Here is a 22,560-nt window from a genome sequence, read left to right as displayed (position 1 = left end):
CTACAGACGCTGCCAGACCTACTGAACATCTCCAACACTTTCTGTTTTGGTCTCAAGATAAGTTATATCAACAGGAGTAGGGGGAATAAGGGAAAGAGACTGAGAGAGATAGAGGATCCAGGGGAACGAGATACTATTTTAGTCATAGTCATAGAGATGTACAGCACAGAAACAGACCGTGCGGTGCAACTATCCCTGCTGACGAGATATCCTCAATTAATCTAGTCCTATTTGCCAGCATTTGGCTCATATCTCTCTAAATCCTTCCTATTCATATACCCATCCAGATGCCTATTAGATGTTGTAATTGTACCAGCCTCGACCATCTCCTCTGGCAGCTCATTACATATATGCACCACCCTCTGCTTGAAAACATTGTCCCTTAAGTCCCTTTCATATCTTTCCCTCGCTCCTTAAACCTGTGCCTTCTAGTTTTGGACTTCCCTACCCTGAGGAAAAGATATTGTGCATTCACCCTATCCATGCCCCTCATGATTTTATAAACCTACATAAGGTCATTCCCTCAGCCTTGAAGGCTCCAGGGAAAATAGGCCCAGTCCTGCCCATTTGCCCATCTGATCAAGGTCTTACTGTACTCTGAGGTAACCTTCTTCACTGTCCACTACACCACCAATTTTGGTGTCATCTGCCAACTTACTAACCGTACTTCCTATATTCATATCCAATTCATTTATATAAATGATAAAAAGCAGTGGACTCAGCACCAGTCCTTGCGGTACACCACTGGTCATGGCCTCCAATCTGAAAAACAACTCACTACCAGCACCCTCTGTCTCCTATCTTCTATGCAAATTGTTAGCTCTCCCCGTATTCCATGTGAGCTGACCTTGCTAACCAGTCTACCACGCGGAACCTTGTTGAATGCTTTACTGAAATCTGTATAGACCACATCCACTGCTCTGTCTTCATCAATCTTTTTCATCACTTCTTCAAAAAAAGTCAATTAAGTTGGTGAGACACAATGTCCCACTGACAAAGTTATGTTGACTATCACTAATCAGTCCTTGTCTTTCCAAATACATGTAAATCCTGTCCCTCAGAATCCTCTCCAACAACTTACCCACCATTGATGTCAGGCTCATCAGTGTATAGTTCCCTGGCTTTTCCTTACCATCTTACTTATATAATCATGTTAGCCAACCTCCAGTCTTCTGGCACCTCACCTGTGGCTAGCAAAGATATAAATATCTCGGCAAGGGGCCCAGCAATCACTTCCCTAGCCTCCCACAAAGTTCTGGGGAGCACCTGGTAAGGTCCCAGGGATTTATCCACCTTAATGCATTTTAATATACCCAACACCTCCTCCTATGTAATATGTACACTTCTCAAGATATCACTATTTATTTCCCAAAGTTCTCTAGCTTCCATATCCTCTTGGGAGAAGACCAGGAGTTTCCTTGCATCAGCTGGAGGGAAGAACAGATATTGTAGCTACCAAAAACCTACCATAAAAGACTGCACAACATCAGGGACAAGCACTCCATATCTTCAAAGTTACCACTTCTGCTCCTCCATTCTACAGAACAGCTTCAGGGTCAGTGAAGTTGTATACTTTCTTAGTCTAATTAACGAATGCATTGTGTCAAAACTGCTGCTTCTTAACAAATTCAATAAATTAACAGAAAATTGCTACAAATTGTCGAACACCTTTATTAGGTAGCTGTGATCATGAATTTGCACCCACACGCACACACACACATGGACACCACACTCAACATCAGTGGCCATTCCTTCTGTTCTATGAGTCTACAAGATATCACTTGTGCTGCTGCAAGTGTTATGTTGCGATGAAAAGCCCCTGCCCTGTTGTGTTGCTCCAGTTTGAAAGAGTGGTGTTTACTTATGGGAGACTTGCAGAACCCTAGCAGATGGAACAGTAAACACATGGACAGACTGTATTAATGAAAGGACTATATTGTTATTTAATTCTGCCCCATCTCAGCTTGTTTCAATTCCCAAGAACCTCCATGCCATAGACCCTGCAGAGAGTGGGAGAAAGTAGCTGCATAAACTTTGAAAGCTTGCAGCAGGGATGCGTAGTTGAAATGGGTGAAATACAAGTCAGATGAAGTGCCTTGCAGGCAGTTGGCACTCATTTCAAGCTGTGATGGCATTCCTTGGCAAGAGTTCTTTGCAGGATTGCCCCTAGGCCTGGGTAAATCTGCAGCTGTAGCTGATCAAAGCTTTAACAGATTGAGTGCAACTGACAAAGAATTCCTTCTACTGCACTCTCACTTTCTCTTGACTGCCAGGTTGAAGTCTTAGAAAGAGGGAAAATCTCTTTTAATCGCCTTCTTAATAACTTAAATTGTGGCCTAAGCTACAGATGTCTCCAATTTCTCCACCACCCTGTCCTGGGAATATAGGCCAGAAGTAGCAACTCATCAGCAAACCAGCCTGAGGCAACTTTTTTTCTATTTCCCTGAAAATCCCCCTCACCCCTACAAACTGCTCCAAGAAGTCTGGGAAAACTGTCCTCATATTATCAACTCAGAGACATTGACATTATTTAGTGAGAAAAGGTTAAATAAAAAAAATCAAAATCTTGAACCTAGAAAAAAATTCTCAAACCTCAGTTGAAAGAATAAAACTGATGAGAAAGCAGATTTTAGTGTCTGATCAACAGATGGGTTGAGATTACATCAGGAAAATCTTCATCTCAGTAAATGAGAAATCTTCACTCAGTTTCCACAAAACAAGGAATTTAACTACTTTGCAAAAGATTTTGTGGATTTTATTTTGTTCAAGAAAGCGAGGTGAAGGGTCAAGTCACGTAGTCCAGGACAATTCAATGCTGAAGGGATAAAAATAGAGATAAATCAGAAAATGTTGATTGTGTTTTCAATAATAAATTAGAGCAGCAGGATTACGGTTAAAGGATGGCAAAAACCCCAGGAAACTGAAACATTTTTGTAATATTGACCTCTATGTAATAGTATTTGAAGCAGACCAACAGTATTCCCTGTCTATTGATACTCCAGCCTAATACTGACAGAGTCCTGCACTGCCCTCAAATGTCATGACAATCCCATCTCTATCAAAAGGTAAGATCTGACCAATCTAGGAAGAATTGACACCGAAAGAGAGACATGAATAAATATGAGATAACAAGATGTAGAACTGGATGAACACAGCAGGCCAAGCAGCCTTCCTGCCCCTCTGATGCTGCTTGGCCTGCTGTGTTCATCCAGCTCTACACCTTGTTATCTCAGATTCTCCAGCATCTGCAGTTCCTACTATCTCTGAATAAATATGACATTGCCAATAAAGTTTCTTTTCTGGTTGCATTATAAAATATCCACTTGCTGATTTATGTAATGTCTCCGTTAATATGCCCTTTGATAACCTCTTGTTTTTGCACCTCTCTCCTGAGCCACACCCTTGATAACTTATTTCTACAAAGTTCTATCATAATCACTTTATAATATGTAATGAGATTGAACATTAACATCTTCTATTTGCTGTGGCTTGGTTTAATCCTCTTTTAATTAATTCCCACCCCTCTATGTCAACTCTTAGATCATATTTTATGCGCATAAAGTTAATGTTCTCCTAAAATGCTCGTTTATTTTTGTGTTTGCTAATGGCTCGTTCTGACCTGGAATGGGACCAACACCCCTGTGGCGAGGTTTGCTAGTGTCATTGGTGAGGGTTTAAACTAATTTGATGGAGGATGGGACACAGAGTCAAGGAATAGTACGGGATGATACACAGACAAATCTAGAAGAAGAATCAAGTCAGTATAGAAGGCAGAGCAAATATAGGCACAGGGGAGTATGGCACGGCTGGGAGGCATTTATCTTAATGCAAGAAGCCTTGCAAATAAGGCTGATGAGATGAGAGTGTTGATTAAAGCACAGGGATGTGATATCATTGCTATCACAGAGACAAGGTTGAAGGAGAAACTGGCAGCTCAATATTGGGTGTATAGAATCCTTAGGCAAGACAGGCAAGAGGATGTGGTGTCGCAATATTGATTAAGGAGTCAACTACTTCAGTAAAAAGGGATGATATCTTAGATGTTGTTCTGAAGAGTCATACCAGACTCAAAATGTTAACTCTTTCTTTCTGCAGAGATACTGCCAGAGCTGTTGAATTTCTTCAACATTCTCTGTGCTTGTTTCTGATATCTTAAAAGGTATGGTTTCAACCCCCAAACAGTCAAGGAGATGCAGAAAGACAGTAGGGTAATAATAAAAAGGAATTTCAACTTTTTCTATTGCTGTTAATATTGTTGAAACAAGTTGAATAAGTTGAAATTTCCCTTTATTATTACCCTACATATCTATGAAAGTGTGAAAGGCTTACAGGGGGGTGGAATTCTTAAAATGTGTCCTTTTTAAGCCAGCATGTAGAAAGTCCTTCAAGAGAAGGGGGAATTTTGGGGAACAAAGTCAAGCAAGTGGTAGACGTGGCATTAGGGGAGCATTTAGAGTCGTACAGTCATAGAGATATACAGCACAGAAACAGACCCTTTCAAATGTTGTAATTGTACCAACATCTGCCACTTCCTCTGGCAGCTCATTCCATACATGTGTCAGACTCTGTGAAAACGTTGTCCTTTAGGTCCCTTTTAAATCTTACCCCTCTCACCTGAAACCTATGCCCTCTAATTTTAGACTCTCCAACCTTGGGGAAAAGATCTTGTCTATTTACCCGATCCATGCCCCTCATGATTTTATAAACTTCTATAAGGTCACCACTCAGCCTTTGATGCTCCAGGCAAATTAGCCCCAGGGTATTCATCCTGTCCCCATAGCACAAACCCTCCAACCCTGGCAACACCCTTGTAAATCTTTTCTGAACCCTTTCAAGTTTCAAAACATCCTTCCTATAGCAAGGAGACCAGAATTGCACACAGTATTCCAAAAGTGGCCTAACCAATGTCCATTACAGGCACAACATGACCTCCCAAATCCTACACTCAATGCATCGACCAACAAAGGCAAGCATGCCAAACACCTTCTTCACTATACTGTCTACATGCAACTCCACTTTCAAGGAACTATGAACTTGCACTCCAAGGTCTCTTTGTTCAGCAACACTTCCCAAGACCTTATCATTAAGTGTATAAGTCCTGTCCTGATTTGCCTTTCCAAAATGCAGCACATCACATTTATCGAAATTAAACTCCATCTGCCACTCCTCGGCCCACTGACCCATTTGATGAAGATCCTGTTATACTCTGAGGTAACCTTCTTCACTGTCCAACACACCTTCAGTTTTGATGTAATCTGCAAACTTACCATGTTCACATCCAAATCGTTTATATAAATGACGAAAAGCGGTGGTCCTAGCAGCAATCCTTGTGGCACACTGATGGTCACAGGCCTCCAGTGTGAAATGCAACCCCTCACCACCCTTCTCTGTCTTCTGGCTGTGAGCCAACTCTGTATCCAAGTAGGTAGTTCTCTCTCTACTCCGTGTGATCTAATCTTGCTAACCAGTATACCACAAGGAACCTTGTCGAATGCCTTACTGAAGTCCATATGGATCACATCTACTGCTCTGGTAGTCAATCCTCTTAGTTACTTCTTCAAAAAACTCAATCAATTTCATCAGACATGATTTCCCACACACAAAGCCATGTTGACTATCTCTAATCAGTCCTCGCTTTTCCAAATACATGCAAATCCCAACCCTCAGGATTCCCTCCAACAACTTACCTACCACCAATGTCATTTGATGAAAGTGACCATAATTTAGGACAATTTATGATACTTTTTGAAAAGGAAAAAGATGGAAGGGTTCTGAATTGGGGGAAGGCTAATTTTTATAAGATAGGACAGGGTCTGGTCAAAATGGACTCAAAGCAGCTACTTTCAGGAAATTCCACATCGGAGAAGGGGGAGACATTCAAAAGGTTAATAGTGAAAGTGCAGTACCAACATGTTCCTTAAAGGTGAAGGGTGGAGTATAGAAAGTGAAGAAGTTGCTTTAAGAGATCAAAATGGAGTCATGAAAAAACACTGGTGGGTACCATTAAGGAAAATCCACAGGTGTTTTATAAGTACATTACGGCCAAGAGAATAACCAGGGAAAGGGAAGGGATCACTAGATACCAAAATAACAATCTGTGTGTGGAGCTAGAAGTCAAAGCTGAGGTTTTAATGAGTAGTTTGCCTCTGTATTCACAGTAAATAAGGACAATATAAGTCTAGAGATCAGGAAAGGGGACTATGGTAGGCTTGAATGAATTAGCACTGAGAAGGAGGTTGTCTTAGTGGTTTTAACAGGCTTGTAAGTAGATAAATTCCCAGACCCAGATGATATGTATCCAAGGCTGCTGTGGGAGGTAATGAAGGAGATTTCAGGGGCTATGACAATAATTTTCAAATTCTGTCCATCTAACGGCATGGAGGATAGTTAATGTGCTACCATTTTTCAAGAAGGCTGGTAGAGATAAACCAGGAAACACAGGCCAGTGAGTCTAACATCTGTGGTAGGGAAGCCATTCAAAAAAATTCTGAGGAACAGAATTAATCACCAATAAGAGAGGCCAGGATTAATCAAGGATAATCAGTATGGCTTTGTAAGGGGGAGGTGATATCTAGTAAGTGATGAAGTTTTTCGAGGAAGTGACTCGGCATGTAGATAAGATTAGGGCAGTTTATGTAGTCTACATGTTAAGAGTCCATAGAATCCAGGAAAATTTGGCAAACTGGATCCAAACTTGGCTGAGTGGCAAGAGGCAGCGGGAGATGGTCGAAGGATGTTTTTGTGACTAGAAGCCTATGTCCAGTGGCATACGAAAGGTTCAATGCTGGATGTCTTGATGTTTGTTGTGTGCATTAATAATCTAGACATGAATGTAGAAGGTATGATTAGTAGGTTCAGAGATGACACAATATTGGAGGTGTGGTAAATAGAAGGGAGAAAAGCATTTACTTCAGGACAATATAGACAGGCTGGTCAGATGGGTTCAAAAGTGGCAAATGCAATTTAATTTTAACAAGTGTGAGTTATTGCATTTTGGGAGGACTAACAAGGCAAGGGATCACACGTCGAATGTGAAACTTAAGAGAAACAGAGGATCAGAGAGACTTTGGCATGCATGTTCATAGATCTTTGAAGACAGCAGGACGGAGAGATAAGGTGGTTAAGAAGGCATTGAATACAAGAGCAAGGAGGTTATGATGGAGCTGTTTATAATATTAGTTAGGCCATAGCTGGAAACTTTTGTGCAGTTCTGGTGTCCATAAGACCATAAGGTATAGGAGAAGAATTAGGCCATTCAGCCCATCAAGTCTGCTTTGCCAATCAATCATGGCTGATATGTTTCTCAACCCCGTTCTCCTGCCTTCCTCCCTTGGATCCCTAACTAAACAAGAATCTATTTACCTCTGTCTTAAATATAGTCTGTGCCTTGGCCTCCACAGCCTTCAACAACAATGATTTCCACAGATTCACCACTCTCTGGCTGAAAAAAATTCCTCGTCATCTCAGTTCAAAAGGGTCATCCATTAACTCTGAGGCTGCACTCTGAGTTCCTAGTTTCTCCTACTAGTGGAAACATCTTCTCCATGTCCACTCTATCCAGGCCTCTCAGTATTCTGTAAGTTTCAATCAGATCCTCCTTCTTCCATCTAAACTCCATTGAGTACAAATCCAGAGCCCTCAGCAGCTCCTCATGTGACAAGCCCTTCATCCTGGGATCATTCTTGTAAACCTCATGCAGACCCTCCTCCAATGCCAGTACATCCTTCCTTAGCTAAGAGGTCTAAAACTGCTCACTATATTCCAAATGCAGTCTGACCAGAGCCTTATACAGCCTCAGCAGTACATACCTGCTCTTATATCCTGGCCAACTTGAAATGAATGTTAACATTGCATTTGGCCTTCCTAACTCCCAACTAAATATCCATGTTAACCTGAAGAGAATCTTGAAACAGGACTCCCAAGTTCCTTTGTGCTTCAGATTTCTGAAGCCTCTCCCCTTTTAGAAAATAGTCTACGCCTGTATTCTCTCTAACAAAGTGCATAAACTTACAATTACATACATTGTATTCTATCTGCCACTTCTTTGCCCACTCTCATAGCCTGTCCAAGTCCTTCTGCAGTCTCCATTGAGTGCAAATCCAGGAAAATTGTGCGCAAATTTGGCAGGCAACAGTATTTTCAAAGGTTTAAAACCAGAAAATGCTGCAAATGCTCAGCAACATTTGCGGACAGCAAAGCGGAACTCATGATATGGGTTGATGGCCCTTCATCAAAGCTGGTCATCAGGCAAAAGCCCTAAAGGATGGGTGGTGAGCCACTGGGCAAGATCTGCCTGAAGGGTGCAGTGATTGTAACCAGGTCAGCCTGATGGACCTCACAGAACATGAGTTCCCTGATTGGGGCTTTTAACTTGGTTCTATCAGGGAGCCCTGACTGACAGATAAGAACAGGCGTTTAGACATTCTGACACTCTGACAGCTGGCTCTGAGGAAGCTGGATCAGAGTCAAGGACTCTCCATGTGTAAATAAAGGGTGACTTGGTAACGGGAAACTGGCCTCTGGAGTTATTTCAGAGGCACCAGTAATGAAGCCACTTTGGGAGAATGGGCAGACACCAAACACAAAGAGCATTCAAAGGGAAGGGGCACCCCAGTAAGTATCACTCAGAGATAGTAAGAAATGCCGATGCTGGAGTCAGAGATAACACTGAGTGGAGCTGGATGAACACAGCAGGCCAGGCAGCATCAGAGGAGCAGGAAAGCTGATGTTTCGGGTCGGGACCCTTCTTCATTTCTGAAGGGACCCTTCACCTTAAAGCTTTAAATCACCTTAAATCTTCTCATTGTTTCTGGATATTCCCTGATGGCAGTGGACACAACAGGAGGATGTTGTGCGTGAATGGGGTGGGAATGTAATTATGCTAATTAAGCAGCCAATATGGAGTAATCGTATAGAGCTTTCAGAGCTTTAGAAACATCAGATGGGAACCAGGAGGCTTCCCAGCATCACCCTGTTAAAAAAAAAGAGGTGGCAAGTGAGTGGCAGCTCAGTCCTGGGTTTGTCCAGCTGCCACTGAAATAGCCAATGTTGTAGGGTGGCACAGGGAAATGAAGGCTGGAGGTGGGGACATAGTGCAAGCAATCTAGGGGCATGCCATCTGTCCCACTGAATGCCAGAAAAGAAGGAAAAGTGGGAAGAGGATCAAAGGGTGAAGAGTGAGAGAAACTGCCGAGGCTTCAATGGACCCCCAAGGGAGGACAAGGAGCAGCAGAGTGGGAGAGGCATCCAGCTCTAGGACATGTGTCAACAGCAACCTCAGGGTCAAGCCGATGGCATGTGTCAGGGTGTGGGCATAGGGGAAGGGCATTTAGGAGCATGCGCCTAGCCTTCTAAATGAAGAAGACACCACCTTTCCTCCTTCCCACTGCTCCTAGTGTGGAGCTCTATGTGTCCAGTAGTGGATACATGAACAGTATGCCTTGGGTTCTCTGTGGGTTCCTTCTGCCTCCCTTCATTCAGATACTTAATCACTTATCTGTTATCAGCAATTCCTGTAGCTCCCACACTGTCCTGTATGCCCTACCATGTTCTCCTCCATGTGGGTCAGGATGAGCGGGGATGGAACTCCTGCCCCAGTCTTCACCCTTTCCAGACATTCTGGGCTACCTTCTGCTTCAAACTGAAAGGTGAGCATCTCCCAGTGAAAACTGACACAATACCAATGCATTGTGGCAGCCAGCAGCCTGTGATGGGGTATAAGAATGCCTCCGGCTTGCGGACACTCTTGAGGAGCCTTGCTGGAGGTCAGCAATGATTTGCCATTGAGGTGTAGCTGTACCTCTGACAGGCTATACCACTGACTGATCTTGTCTGCCATTACCTGGGATGGTCACTCCCTCTCCATTATGCACACCCACTTGTTTTGCTCAGACCAAAGGGATAAGAAGATGGTATTCTCACTTTGGCAGAAGGAATATGGCTGTCGTCAGGTTTGCAGCACTGGATCCCGGTTCTGTGGATGTCCCTATGGCTGTTGACTTGCTCAGTGACTCCTGTTCCAGTTTGCTGAGTGAGTCACCTCCTCCTGGCACCTGAGGGAGGGAATCTGCTGCCTCGGCCTTGGATTCTGGAGATGCGCTCGCAGGGAGGCATCGCTGAACTAGCGAAAGGACTAGCCAAGAGCTTCCTTCTACCGTTATTATTATCTCTTTCCTCCTTTTCTAAGTTTTTCCAGACAGTCACTCTTACTTTTGACAGCCCTTTATAACATGATGCCAGTGCCTACTGACAAACAACCCGATGCCACTTCTGCCCATCAGTGATAGGTGTTCCAACTCGTAAATGTCTGGCCTCTGGAAGGTCATGCAAGTGGTGAGTCTCCACCCAACACTCACTTTCAGCCCTAATGGTGAGATGTAGCTGAAACATCCCACTGTCAACGTTTGTTTTGTGTAGATTCTTATCTATTACACCAGCTGAGCTCAATATGTGGTTACTTTAGGTATCTGCACTTTATTTCAGGACCACAATCACTTACTTTCATGCGTCAAATATTGAGTAAAAGATCATTATTAAAATACCAATAACAAGCTGAATAAACAACTAATCTGACTCTCCAAATGTTGCATAATTTTCTACGTTATTTTGTTTATGAGCCAATTAGACACCACTTGAAAGTTTCTTAGGAAAGTAAATTATTGTTCTTACTTCTTACAATAATGACTATTCCATACAAATAGCTGTGAACTTTTCTATTTCTCACACTGACCAAACAGATTCTAAGTCTGCTTCCAACCACACCATCTAACTACCAGGCTCCCAGTTTCTTTTGCACTTTTTGTTATTTATTTTTCCTGAGCTTGCCCTTTGTTATCAAGGTGATTTTTTTTCTCTGGACATTGCTGCTACATAGCTTTTACAATCCAAATTTTGACATTAAAAGCCCCTTTTTTGGACCCTGAATGCACTCAGAAGTTTGAAACTACAGACAAGAAGTAACAGTCAGTACTCTCCATAATATCATACGCAGCAGCATCATTCACAATACTAATTCCTGCAACCTCAAAAATAGAGAGAAAATCTGGAGCTAATTCCTGGAAAAATTTCCACATTTCAGGCAAAATACAAACAAGCCAGAGAGGCAATGAAGTTAACTTATTTAATGCACTGGATCTGGAATATTTTGATTATGTTAAATGTACCACAAAAATACAAACTGTAATTATTTTGAGGCAATGAGAGGGAACATCATTGGAGGCAAAATCAAAAATAGAAATTGCTGGAAAAGCTCAGTTGGTCTGGCAGCATCCTTAGAGAGAAATCAGAGTTAATGTTTCGGGTTTTGTGACCCTTCCTCAGAACTGCCAGACCTGCTGATCTTTTCCAGCAATTTCTATTTTTGTTTCTGATTTACAGCATCTGCAGTTCTTTCAGTTTTTATTTAACATCAATGGATGCCTTGCTTTTGACAATAGTTGGGAGATCTTTTGTTAGAAAATGCTATGTGTGGACACTAGGATGATATATACAAGCAAGTTCAACTTAGTTCCCTCCATTAAGTGAGTAGTTTGGTGGCAGTCAGGCCAGATCATTGTAATATGTGTCAGGAGTCACATCTGAGACGCTGTGAGATGTTGGCATGAGAAATTTGCATGACCTTTCTTCACTTTGTGAATGGAGCTGCATGCCAATCATGTGAAGACAAACAGGGCTGCCAACTAAATCTGCCTCAATCCAGAAACACTGGAAAACAGCCCAGTCAGAGCAGATTTAGTTCAGTCAAACCTAATGCCTGCAGGTTTCAACATACAGCCTGTCAGAGACAGCAGGTTTCTGGGTATTGTCAGATGGCCTTTCCATGAGTAAGTCCCTGGCTATTAGCAAAGCAGCAGCCAGGATTTACTCATCTTGAAATAACTATTCATGTGCTTCCCATTGTTATGATTTCCTTTGATTTATTGCATCTGTTTGTGAACTGCTCATTGTTGCCCGTTCTTGATCAGATGTCTGTCTGGACTGATATCACGTCGTCTACAGTGAGCAGCCTTTCAAAGTATGTGTCACCCAGTGGGACTGAAGAGTATTTATTCTTCTGGACTTACTGAAGCACTCCTGTGCATTTATATAATAAAGACCCAATTTAAATCATGAGCTATCTGAGTTAGTTGTGGACTTCAAAATTATACTAAAGCAGAACTTCATAAAAGACAGAGTTAGGAGGAAAATGGACTCTATCTGCCTCCTGGCAAGGTGGAGAGAAAAATTTGCTCCAATATGTCAGTTTCCTTCAACCAAATATCAGGAAATGTTGCACAAAATAAAATACTCCAAATATATTGCTTTTGGTTCTTACAATAAACGTCACCTTCCTTGACCTTAAATATATTTCCCTAACTTCCTCACTCAAGCTGGGCCAAGCCATGACAACCATTGCCATTCTGCTCGGATCTGAGCTTTCATACACACACATTATTCCAACAGGAGACCTCAAAGCTCTGCTTTGCTCTTCCCGCTCCATGTTGGAAACTGGGAACATTTCCAGTACCCGGGGTCAGCATGCGTGTAGGATGTGTTTCCAGCTACAGCTCCTGGAAGCCTGGGTTTCAGAACTGGAGCAGTGCTTGGCGACACTGTGGAGTATCCTCGAGGTGGAGAGTGGTGTGGAAAGCACGTACAGAGAGGTGGCCACACCACAGGCTCAGACTCCACAAGCAGGCAGGGAATGGGTGACCATTAGACAGAGCAAGAGGGCTAAGCAGGCAGTGCAGAAGTCTCCTGTGGCTATTACTGCTTTGGGAGTGGTCACTCAGGGAAAAGCATTAACAGCCAAATTGTTGCACATGGTTGACTCTGCTGCACAGGGGTGGAGTAAAAAGTGTGGAAATTCAACAGTTATAGAGGATTTCATTGTTAAGAGAATAGACAGGCGTTTCTGTGCCTGCTAACGAGACTCCAGGATGGTATGTTGCCTCCCTGGTGCTAGGATCAAGGATGTCTCAGAACGGCTACAGGAAATTCTGGAGGGGGAGGTTTAGCAGCCGGTGGTCAATGTACACATTGGTATAGACGACATAGGTAATAACAAGGAATGAGATCCTAAAAGCAGAATATAGGGAGTTAGGAAGTAAGTTGAAAAGTAGAACCTCAGAGGTAGTGATCTTAGGATTACTATCAGTGCCACATGCTAATCAGAATAGAAATCCAGGATATATCAGATGAGTATGTGGCTGAAGAGATGGTGGCTGAAGGAGGAGAGTTTCAGGTTCCTGGGGCTTTGGTCCCAGACCTGGGGTTGGTGGGACCACTACAAACTGGATGGGTTACACCTGGGTAGGACCAGGACTGATGTCAGTGGATGAATTAATTGGGCAAATTGATAAAAACAGTTACAATATAGTCAGGATTATGGAGAAATGACTGCAGGGGGACCTGAGATGGAAAATGAACATTCTGGAATATTCAGTATTTAGGAAGGACGACAAAAAGGAAAAGGTAGAGGAGTTGTGTTACTGGTTAAAGAGGAAACTAACACCACAGTGAGGAAGGATATTAGCTCCAAAGGTATGGAATCTGTATGTGTAGAGCTGAGAAATATCAAGGGGCAATCCACACTTTAGTGTGGGTTGTATATAGACCCCTAAACTATAGGGGTAATGTTGGCAATAGAAATAAATGGTTAATTAGGGACATATGCAATCAAGGAGCATCTATGATTATGGGTGACTTTAATCTGCATATAGATTGAGTAAATCAGACTAGTAACAATACCATGGAGGAAGAATTCCTGGAGTGTATTTGGGATTGTTTCCTGTGCCAATATTTTGAGAAACCAAGCCAAAAACAGGCCAATAAACAGAAACAGCTGGAGAAACTCAGTAGGTCTGGCATCATCTTTGGAGTTAATATTTTGAGTCCAGTGACTCTTCTTCAGAAAGTTCTTCTGTTCTAAAGAAGGATCACTGTTAACTCTGTTTCTCTCTCCACAGATGCTACCAGATGGTGAGTTTCTCCAGTAATGTCTGTTTTTGTTTATTTCAGATTGCCAGGATCCACTGTTCTTCATTTAGTTTAGAGAATAGGCCATCCTAAATTGGGTGTTGTGTAATAAGAAAGGAATAAAATTGTCAGTCTAATTGTGTGAGGCCCCTTGGGGAAAAGCAACCAAAATATGACAGAATTCCTCATCAAAATGGAGAGTGATGGAGCTGATTCTGAGACGAGGGTCTTGAATCTATGATGGTATGAGGTGGGGGAATGAATAGATTGGAAATGTTACTTAAAGGGATGATGTCAGAAAGGCAATGGCAAGCATTCAACAAACGTGTGGATAAGCTGTAACAATTGATCATTCCCGTCTGGCATGAAAGCAAATTGAATAAGGTGGCCAAAACATAGCTTACAAGGGAAATTAGAGATAATATTAGATCCAAGGAAGAGGCATACACATTGTCCGGAAATAAATAACAGACCTGAGGAGTGGGTGCAGTTTAAAATTCAGCAATGGAAGACAAAATGATTGATTAAGAAAAGGAAAATAGAGTACGAGAGTAAGCTTGTGGGGAATGATAAGGACTGTAAAAGTTTTTATAGTTATGTGAAGAGGAAAAGATTGGTGAAGACAAATGTAGGTCTCTTTCTGTCAGAAATAGGGAAATTTCTAATGGGGAACAAAGAAATGGCTGACTAACTCAATGAATACTTTGGTTCTGTGTTCACAAAGGAGGACACAACTAACATACCAGAGATAAAAACAAAGAACTGCAGATGCTGAAGATCACAAATGATGGGGTACACAGGGTTTGGTGAGAGCAAGGAACTGAAAGAAATCAGTATTAGTTGTAGAAAAATGGTTGTGGGAAATTGATGGGATAGAAGACCAATAAATCTCCACGCCCTTATAATAACATCCCAGAGCAGTTAAGGGAGTGGCCACAGAAATTGTGGATGTGTTGGTGGTCATCTTCCAAGATTCTTCAGATTCTGGAACAGTTCCTACAGATTGAAGGCTAGCTAATATAACCCCGCTATTTAAAAGGGAGGTAGAGAGAAAACAAAGAATTAGAGCCCAATTAGCCTGATGTCATTAGTATCATAGTCATAGAGTCATTTAGTCAAACAGCATGGAAACAGACCTTTCAGTCCAACTAGTCCAGGCCGACCAAGTTTCCTAAACTAATCTAGTCCCACTTGCCTGCTTTTGGCCCATATCCCTCTAAACCTTTCCAATTCATGTACCTGTCCAAATGTCTTTTAAATGTTGAGTCTGGTGTCGGTTGTGGGGAATATGCTAGAGTCCATTATCAAGGATTTTACAGCAGATCACTTAGAAAATAGTGACAGAATCAAACACTTTCGGCATGGATTTGCAAAAGGGGAATCATGATTGACAAATCTGCTGGAATTCTTTGAGGATGTAACCAGTAGAGTTAATGAGGGGGAGTCAGTGGATTTGGTTTATTTAGTCTTTCAAAAGACTTTCAACAAAGTCCCACATTACAGACTAATGTGTAAAATTAAAGCTCACAGGATTGGGGTTGGGATACTGAGATGGACAGAAGCCTGGTTAGCACACAGGAAGCAAATAATTGGAATAAATGGCTCTTTTTCCGAATGGCAGGCAGTGACTAGTGGGGTACTGGAGGGATCAGTGCTAGAAACCCAGCTATTCACAATATGTATTAATGAGAAGGAAACTAAATGTAATATCTCCAAATTTGCAGATGACCCAAAGCTGGGTGGAAGGGTAAGCTATGAGGAGGTTGCAGTGATGTTGCAGTGTGATTTGGACAGACTGAGTGGACAAATGCATTGCAGATGCAGTCTATTGTGGATGAATGTGAGGTGATCCACTTTGGTAGCAAAAACAGGAAAGTAGACTATTATCTGATTGGCTGTAAATTGAGAGAGGGGATTGTGCAACAAGACCTGGGTGTCCTTGTACACCTGTTGCTGAAGTAAGCATACAGGTACAGCAGGCAGTAAAGCAGGCAAATGGTGTGTGGGCTTCCTTAGTGAGAGGATTTGAGTCCAGGAGCAGGGAGATCTGGCTGCCATTTTACAAGGCCTTGATGAGACCACCCCTAGAATATTGAGTGCAGTTTTGGTTCCCTTATCTGAGGAAGCATGTTCTCGCTAAAGAGGGAGGACAGTAAAGGTTTACTAGACTGATTTCTGGGATGGCAGGACTGGCAAATGAGAAGAGATTGTTCAGAAGATTGAGAGGTATCTGATAGAAACCTATGAAATTCTAACAGGACTAGACAGGTTAGATGCAGGAAGGATGTTCCTGATGGTGGGGGAGTCCAGAACCAGTGGTCATAGTTTAAGGATAAAGGGTCAACCTTTTAGGACTGAGATGAGGACAGGTTTCCTTACACAGAGAATGGTGAGCCTGTGGAATTCACTACCATAGAATGCATATTTAGGAAAAAACCCATTCATTCCAACTATTTGATTCCTGTCTGCTTAACCAGGTTTCTATCCATCTTAAATCCCACCCCCAATCTCGTGAGCTTTAATTTTACATATTAGTCCATAATGTCAGATTTTGTTGCAAGTCTTTTGAAACACCAAATAAGCCACATCTACTGGATCTCCCTCATCAACTCAACTAGTTACATCCTCGAAGAATTCCCGTAGATTTGTCAATCATGATTTCCCTTATGTAAATCCATGCTGACTATGTCTGATTCTATCACTGTTTTCTAAGTGATCTACTTTAAAATCCTTGATAATGAACTCTAGCATCTTTGCCACAACTGACACCAGACTTGCTGGTCTATTATTCCCCATTTGTTTCTTTATCTTCCTTTTCAAATAGTGGGGTTACATTAGCTACCCTCCAAACTCTGTTCCAGAGCCTGAAAAATCTTGGAGGATGACCACCAATGCATCCAATATTTCTAGCGCCACTTCCTTTGGTACTCTGGGATGTAGATTATCAGGGCCCCGGGGTTTATTGGCCTTCAATCTCATCAATTTCCCATTACCCAATTCTCTACTAATACAGATTTCTTTCAGTTCCTCCCTCTCAGTGAACCATGTTGCCTGTCATTTCTGATCTTCAGCATCTGCAGTTCTTTGTTTTATCTCTGCAACTCTTTTCCTCTTCTTCTCCACTGTTTTCATCCTGTTAAAATATTTTCTCAAAACTCACCTTTAGCTGAGCTTTCATCCTCCCATACTTATAGCCTCCTTTGGCTTTACCTTTCCACGTGTGAAACAATTGGGATTTCCTTTCTCCAGTGAAAGTATTCAGATACAATGTTATAAGACTAAGTGCTATGACACTGTTCTCTTGCAAAACATTAATGTAGAAATTTAAAAATATAAATATAATTAATGAACGGTACAAGAAAGTCTGTTGTTCCATTTCAAAACACCCTAAAAAAAAATTACCTTTAATCCTGCACTTTGATCCTACTATTGTATTAGTGTTGCACACTGTGTGGAATCGCATTACAGGCTGTAACTCTCAGCAAAGACTTATTTTTTGCCTGCCAAAATAATGCAATGTGGACACAAGGACGAAGTATCACCTTTAATTGTTGTTAGGTATTTAAGACAGCATGCCATTCACTTGACGTTTAACATAGAGAGCTTTGGAGAAGACATAGCCTCTGAAACAGAGGATACTGCAGTGTTTAATGCTAGTGAGACCATAAATTAGCTGAATAGATTTGGGACAGCCTTAAGAGTTAGCTGTGAGCTCGCTTGAGACTTTTTATTTTAAGGCATAAACGTAGAACGCTTTATATAATGCGCAGATTATTGTTTCTGATACTGCCTCAGCTGTTAGCAACTGGTACATGTGATACAAGCCCAGGTCCTGAACAAGAAGGAAAGCATGAAGGTAAGACGATTTGTTCCTTAGACAGGAAATGTTTCATTTCGATTGATTTGAACAATCGTACCAAGGGGAACAAATTGATCTCCTGTACTTGTTTCTGCTATCTCAGAAATGTGCTTTCAGCAAATAATTGTTAACAATGTCAAAGTCTTTTTGATAAGACAAGGAATGAAAGTTTAAAGATTTGTGTAAATTTAAATTATAAAATGGGATTTTCCTTGAATTTTAACAAGGGATGTATAGAACTCAGTTACCGAGCTACCCAGTTGAATACCTTTTAAAGTATGAAACAGTCTGACAGGATCTTCGTATACAGTTTCTGTACAGTGCAATCATTTCAGTTTGTGAAGGCTCAAGCCCATGCTCAAGAATTTAAATTGACCGTCTAAGTGCGAATGTGTTTATTCACGTCCAATAGATCATTTGTTTGTTAGTATTTAACGTTACTAATTATTTCCTAACATATATAATATGTTCGAATGTTTCCGTGTAATCATTTTTCTTCACTGGTCACTTTATCTATTCTATGGTCCCTGTAATGACATGCACAAATAAGAATCTATTCAATACTTTAAATAATCAGACATTTCAAAGAGTATAGGAGACGGGAGGTCATGTTGTGGCTGTGCAGGACGTTAGTTATGCCACTTTTGAAATACTTGTTTAGTTCTGGTCTCCTTGCTATAGGAAAGATGTTGTTAAAGTTGAAAGGTGCAGAAAAGATGTGCATGAATGTTGCCAGAATTGGAGGGTTTGAGCTATAGGGAGAGACTGAATAGGCTGGGGCAATTTTCCATGGAGCCTCAGAGGCTGAAGGGTGACCTTTTATGGAGGTTTAGAAAATCATGAGGGGCATAGATAGGGTGAATGACCAAGGTGTTTTTCCCCAGGTGGGGGAGTCCAAAACTAGAGGGCATAAGTTTTTAAGGTGAGGGGGGAAAGATTTAAAAGGGACTGAAGGGGCAACTTTTTCACACAGAGGGTGGTAAGTGTATGGAATGAGTTGCCGGAGGACGTGGCAAAGGCTGATACAACAACATTTAAAAGGCATCTATATGAATAGGAAGGGTTTCGAGGAATATGGGCCAAATGCTGGCAAATGGAACTAGATTAATGGAGGATATCTGGTTGGTGTGTATGAGGTGGACTGCAGGGTCTGTTTCCTTGCTGTATCACTCTGACTTCTGTTGTGTGTGTGTGTGTGTGTGTGTGTGTGTGTGTGTAGGAAAATTTACAAAAAGTAGTAAATTGAAGCACGTACAGAGAGAATAAACTTTTTTAAGCTTTGGAAAATAATATAGATAATCACCTGGCTTTGTCCTTCAAGATATCGGCAACTATATTTTTTAAAAAAAGGAATAGGTCTACAGTTATATAGTGCAAAACTTTGGAGGGGGTACCGCCTTATGAATGAGAAAGCAGCATTTTGCCACCTCAGGTGGACCTAGAAGATCCCACTGTGTTATTTAGAGAATTCTCCTGGTTTCCTGGCCAACATCACTAAATCAGCCTTCCTGGTTATTTGTCTTATTGCCATTTGTGGGATCTTACTGTGCTTGAATAATCTGCCATGTTCCTTACATTGTCACAATATGAACACTGTACAGTAGTAACTAGTTGTGGATCATTTTGAGGTAATGAAAATGCTGTATAAATATATAGATGAGAACTAATTATGTCTGTGTGTATATATAGTGACACCATGTAGCATATATACAACTATTTTCTCTTTAAGCTCGCATTCATCCTTAATGCTGCTTCTTTTTTTCACTTTGTCTGTGGTGTAATCTCTTTTTTCTACTCCTCTCTCTGTTCCTCCTTCCTTGTTTGGATCTCACTTCAATTCAAGGCCCAAAATTTGGTTAGGATAAGGTCATTATTTTAAAAAAAAAATTTAAAATAGCCACTAAATGTTTTGGTGAATCTGTAAGCTTTTTGATGTTGCACTCTCTCAGTAACTGTTTTGAAACCTGATAGGATGGTAACTCAAGCTTTGGTGGATTTTTTTCCACTTCACTTTCCTCACTTGTCTTTCTTCAGTTATCTTGCATTGATAGTCAAATGCTGGCGTATTAACATGGAGTAGTTAAATTTAAATGGGTGCATTTAGCTGGAGGCAGAGTTGAAATGCAGGATATAAACTGCTGAGGGGAGCTCAGCGTAAGGTAGGGCCATTTTACCTTGTATCTCATGTCGCGTTTGAATAAGGAGGACAGATTCCTGTACACTCCTGTAAGGAGTGACATCAAGGGTGGCAGACAGGGAAAGAATGCTGGGCATGCAAGGGAATGATTTCTGGTATAAAATACACACTAGAGTGGGCAGTTGACAGCTGATCCATTTCCATACTTCTGTGATGCCATTGCCAGCAGTGAAGACCAGGTGCAGGGAGATCTGAGGATAACTTGCAAAACCAGGTGGACCTTTCTAGCTTTTCCCCTGTTCAGGAGGTTTCCACTGAAAATTAAATGCAGTTCACTAATTTTTCTCTGTCTCTGACTCCTAGTTCAGCCATCCTAGTTGACCCCTCAGTGGGCCTTCTAAATTCTTAAAGTCAAAAACCTGTGGCAGTGCTCATTGTAAAGGGTTTCCAGATTTGCCAAAGGGCCTCTTTCCTGGTCTCCAATTTATTAAGAAAGTTGTGACGTGGGTGATTGGAGCCAGTGGTTGGGAGCTGTGAGAGCTATCGGGGAAAGGAATGTAATCACAGACCACATTCATCATTGCTGCATTTTAAGGCAGATCTTAAAATCTACTTCAGAGTTTCAAAGTATAAAGATTAACTGCAAACTTAATATGCTGCGAAAATTAAAAGCATCAAGTTTGTAACAGATTTTGTCCAGACCTAGCCTAAGACCACAAGACAAGAGCAGAATAGACCATTCAGCCCATTAAATCTTCTCCACCATTCAGTGATATCGTGGCTGCTCTGATGATCCTCAACTCCACCTTCCTGCCTTGCCCCCATAACTCCCTTGATGCCCTTATTGATTAAAAATCTGGCTATCTCAGCCTTGAATCTACTTAACAGCCCAGCTTCTAGAGGCTTCTGCAGTAATAAACTCCACAGATTGACTTAAAAACCGAAAGAACTACGGATGCTGTAAATCAGGAATAAAAACAGAAGTTACTGGAAAAGCTCGGCAGGTCTGGCAGCATCTGTGGAGGAAAAAATCAGAGTTAACGTTTCGGGTCTGGTGACCCTTCCTCAGAACTGATAATAGCTGGGAAAATAGGGACTTATACAGATTCACTACCCACAGACAGAAGAAATTTCTCTTTGGCTGTCTTAAATAGGTGACCTTTACAGTTACATTGTCCTTGCGCTTATAATGGCACTTTATAAGGAATCGATTGATTCTTTAGAACAATCTCGGGTTTATAGCATCAAAATTTCATAGAATTATCCCATTATGGGTCTTGTACTGCACTAGGTAGTTACATCAGTCAAATTAGAGGCACCATGCCAGCAGCAGACTGCAGCATTTCATTGGCTGTACAGCGCTATGAGAATATCACAAAGTTATGGAAGGCAATAAATAAATGCAAATTTATTTTCCCCCTTTGTTCTTACCTGAAACTGTTAGGCGCTGAGTGACCAGTGATGGTTCAACTCGCCCACATTGGAAAATGCCGTTGGCTTTGGGCAGAAAAGGGCCTGTTTTTAGGAACCTGCATGAGATCAGCCTTGGAGTGGCTAATCGCATCCATAATCTGCCATTGGTTGTACAGCTGCAGTTTCTGACTCCTTATTCTGAAACTAAACCCAAAGAAAAGGTTTAGACCTGCTCTCCCTCAGACCACCTATGAGTACCAAAGATTATTACTCAGTACTGATACTCAGCATCGCACCCCTGCCAGCTGGCCCTTCCTATGGTGCCAGAATGGGAAGGTGACTTTGAACATTTGCATAAGTTAAGAGTGATGAAGCCTCTTGTGCCTTACACAGTGGAGGTTAGAATGGTTTGCTGGTTGCTTCTGCACGTGCCAGGCTGACTTACACCTGGAGTTAAAAATGGGCTTTATCCTATCAATGCAAATTAGAATAAATCATGCCCCCCTCATAATTAAAGGCTGTGCCAACAATGCATTGACCCACCAATTCACTGAACCAATTATAAAACAACAGCAGAAAATGCTGAAACAAAAACAGAAATTGCTGGAAGAGCTCAGCAAGTCTGGTAGCATCAGAGAAATCAGAGTTAACGTTTCGGGTCCAGTGACCTTTCCTCAATCCAGCAGAAAATGTTGGATACGCTCAATAGGCCTTCATCATCTGTGGCAAAAGAAGAGCAAATTATTAAAATTGGAACTTCTGTTAAGCAAAGTGAGGAAGGGAGGGGGGAGCAGAAGATCCACTGTGGTGATCTGTGGTATTTATGGGATGATGGTGCAAAAAAGAATGGTCAATCACTTAAGAGACAACAATATCTAGTGCAGGTGTAAATGTAATATGCAGAGTCACCACCAAGAGTTGCCAGGGATAGAGGTTATGATCTGAAATTGTGGACTCAGTGCTGACTCTGGAAGGCTGTAAAATGCCCATTTAAAAGATGTGGTGCTATTCCTTGATCTTGGGTGGAGCTTCATTATGACAGTTTAGAAAGCCATGTTCAGAAAGGTCAGACTGATAGCGGAGTGAAGAATAAAAATGATAGGTCAAAAAACGCTTTGGGTTCTGCTTGAAGACTGAATGAATGGAGATGAGAGATAGTAGGAACTGCAGATGCTGGAGAATCTGAGATAACAAG

The 22,560-nt window shown here is 41.6% G+C and overlaps 1 protein-coding gene across 1 annotated transcript in view; it reads left to right on the top strand.

Moving 5' to 3' along the window:
- Window positions 1-17,533: 17,533 nt before the first annotated feature.
- ca9 (carbonic anhydrase IX) overlaps window positions 17,534-22,560 on the top strand; it is a 103,340-nt gene continuing 98,313 nt past the window's right edge. The window contains exon 1 of the mRNA XM_048605280.1: window positions 17,534-17,812. Coding sequence (XP_048461237.1) covers window positions 17,719-17,812 — 94 coding nt within the window. The 5' untranslated portion in view covers window positions 17,534-17,718. The remainder of the gene's footprint in view (window positions 17,813-22,560) is intronic.

This window comes from Rhincodon typus, chromosome 1 (genome assembly GCF_021869965.1).
Source record: "Rhincodon typus isolate 14 chromosome 1, sRhiTyp1.1, whole genome shotgun sequence".
Taxonomy (NCBI): domain Eukaryota; kingdom Metazoa; phylum Chordata; class Chondrichthyes; order Orectolobiformes; family Rhincodontidae; genus Rhincodon; species Rhincodon typus.
This window is presented reverse-complemented; position numbering and strand designations above follow the sequence as displayed.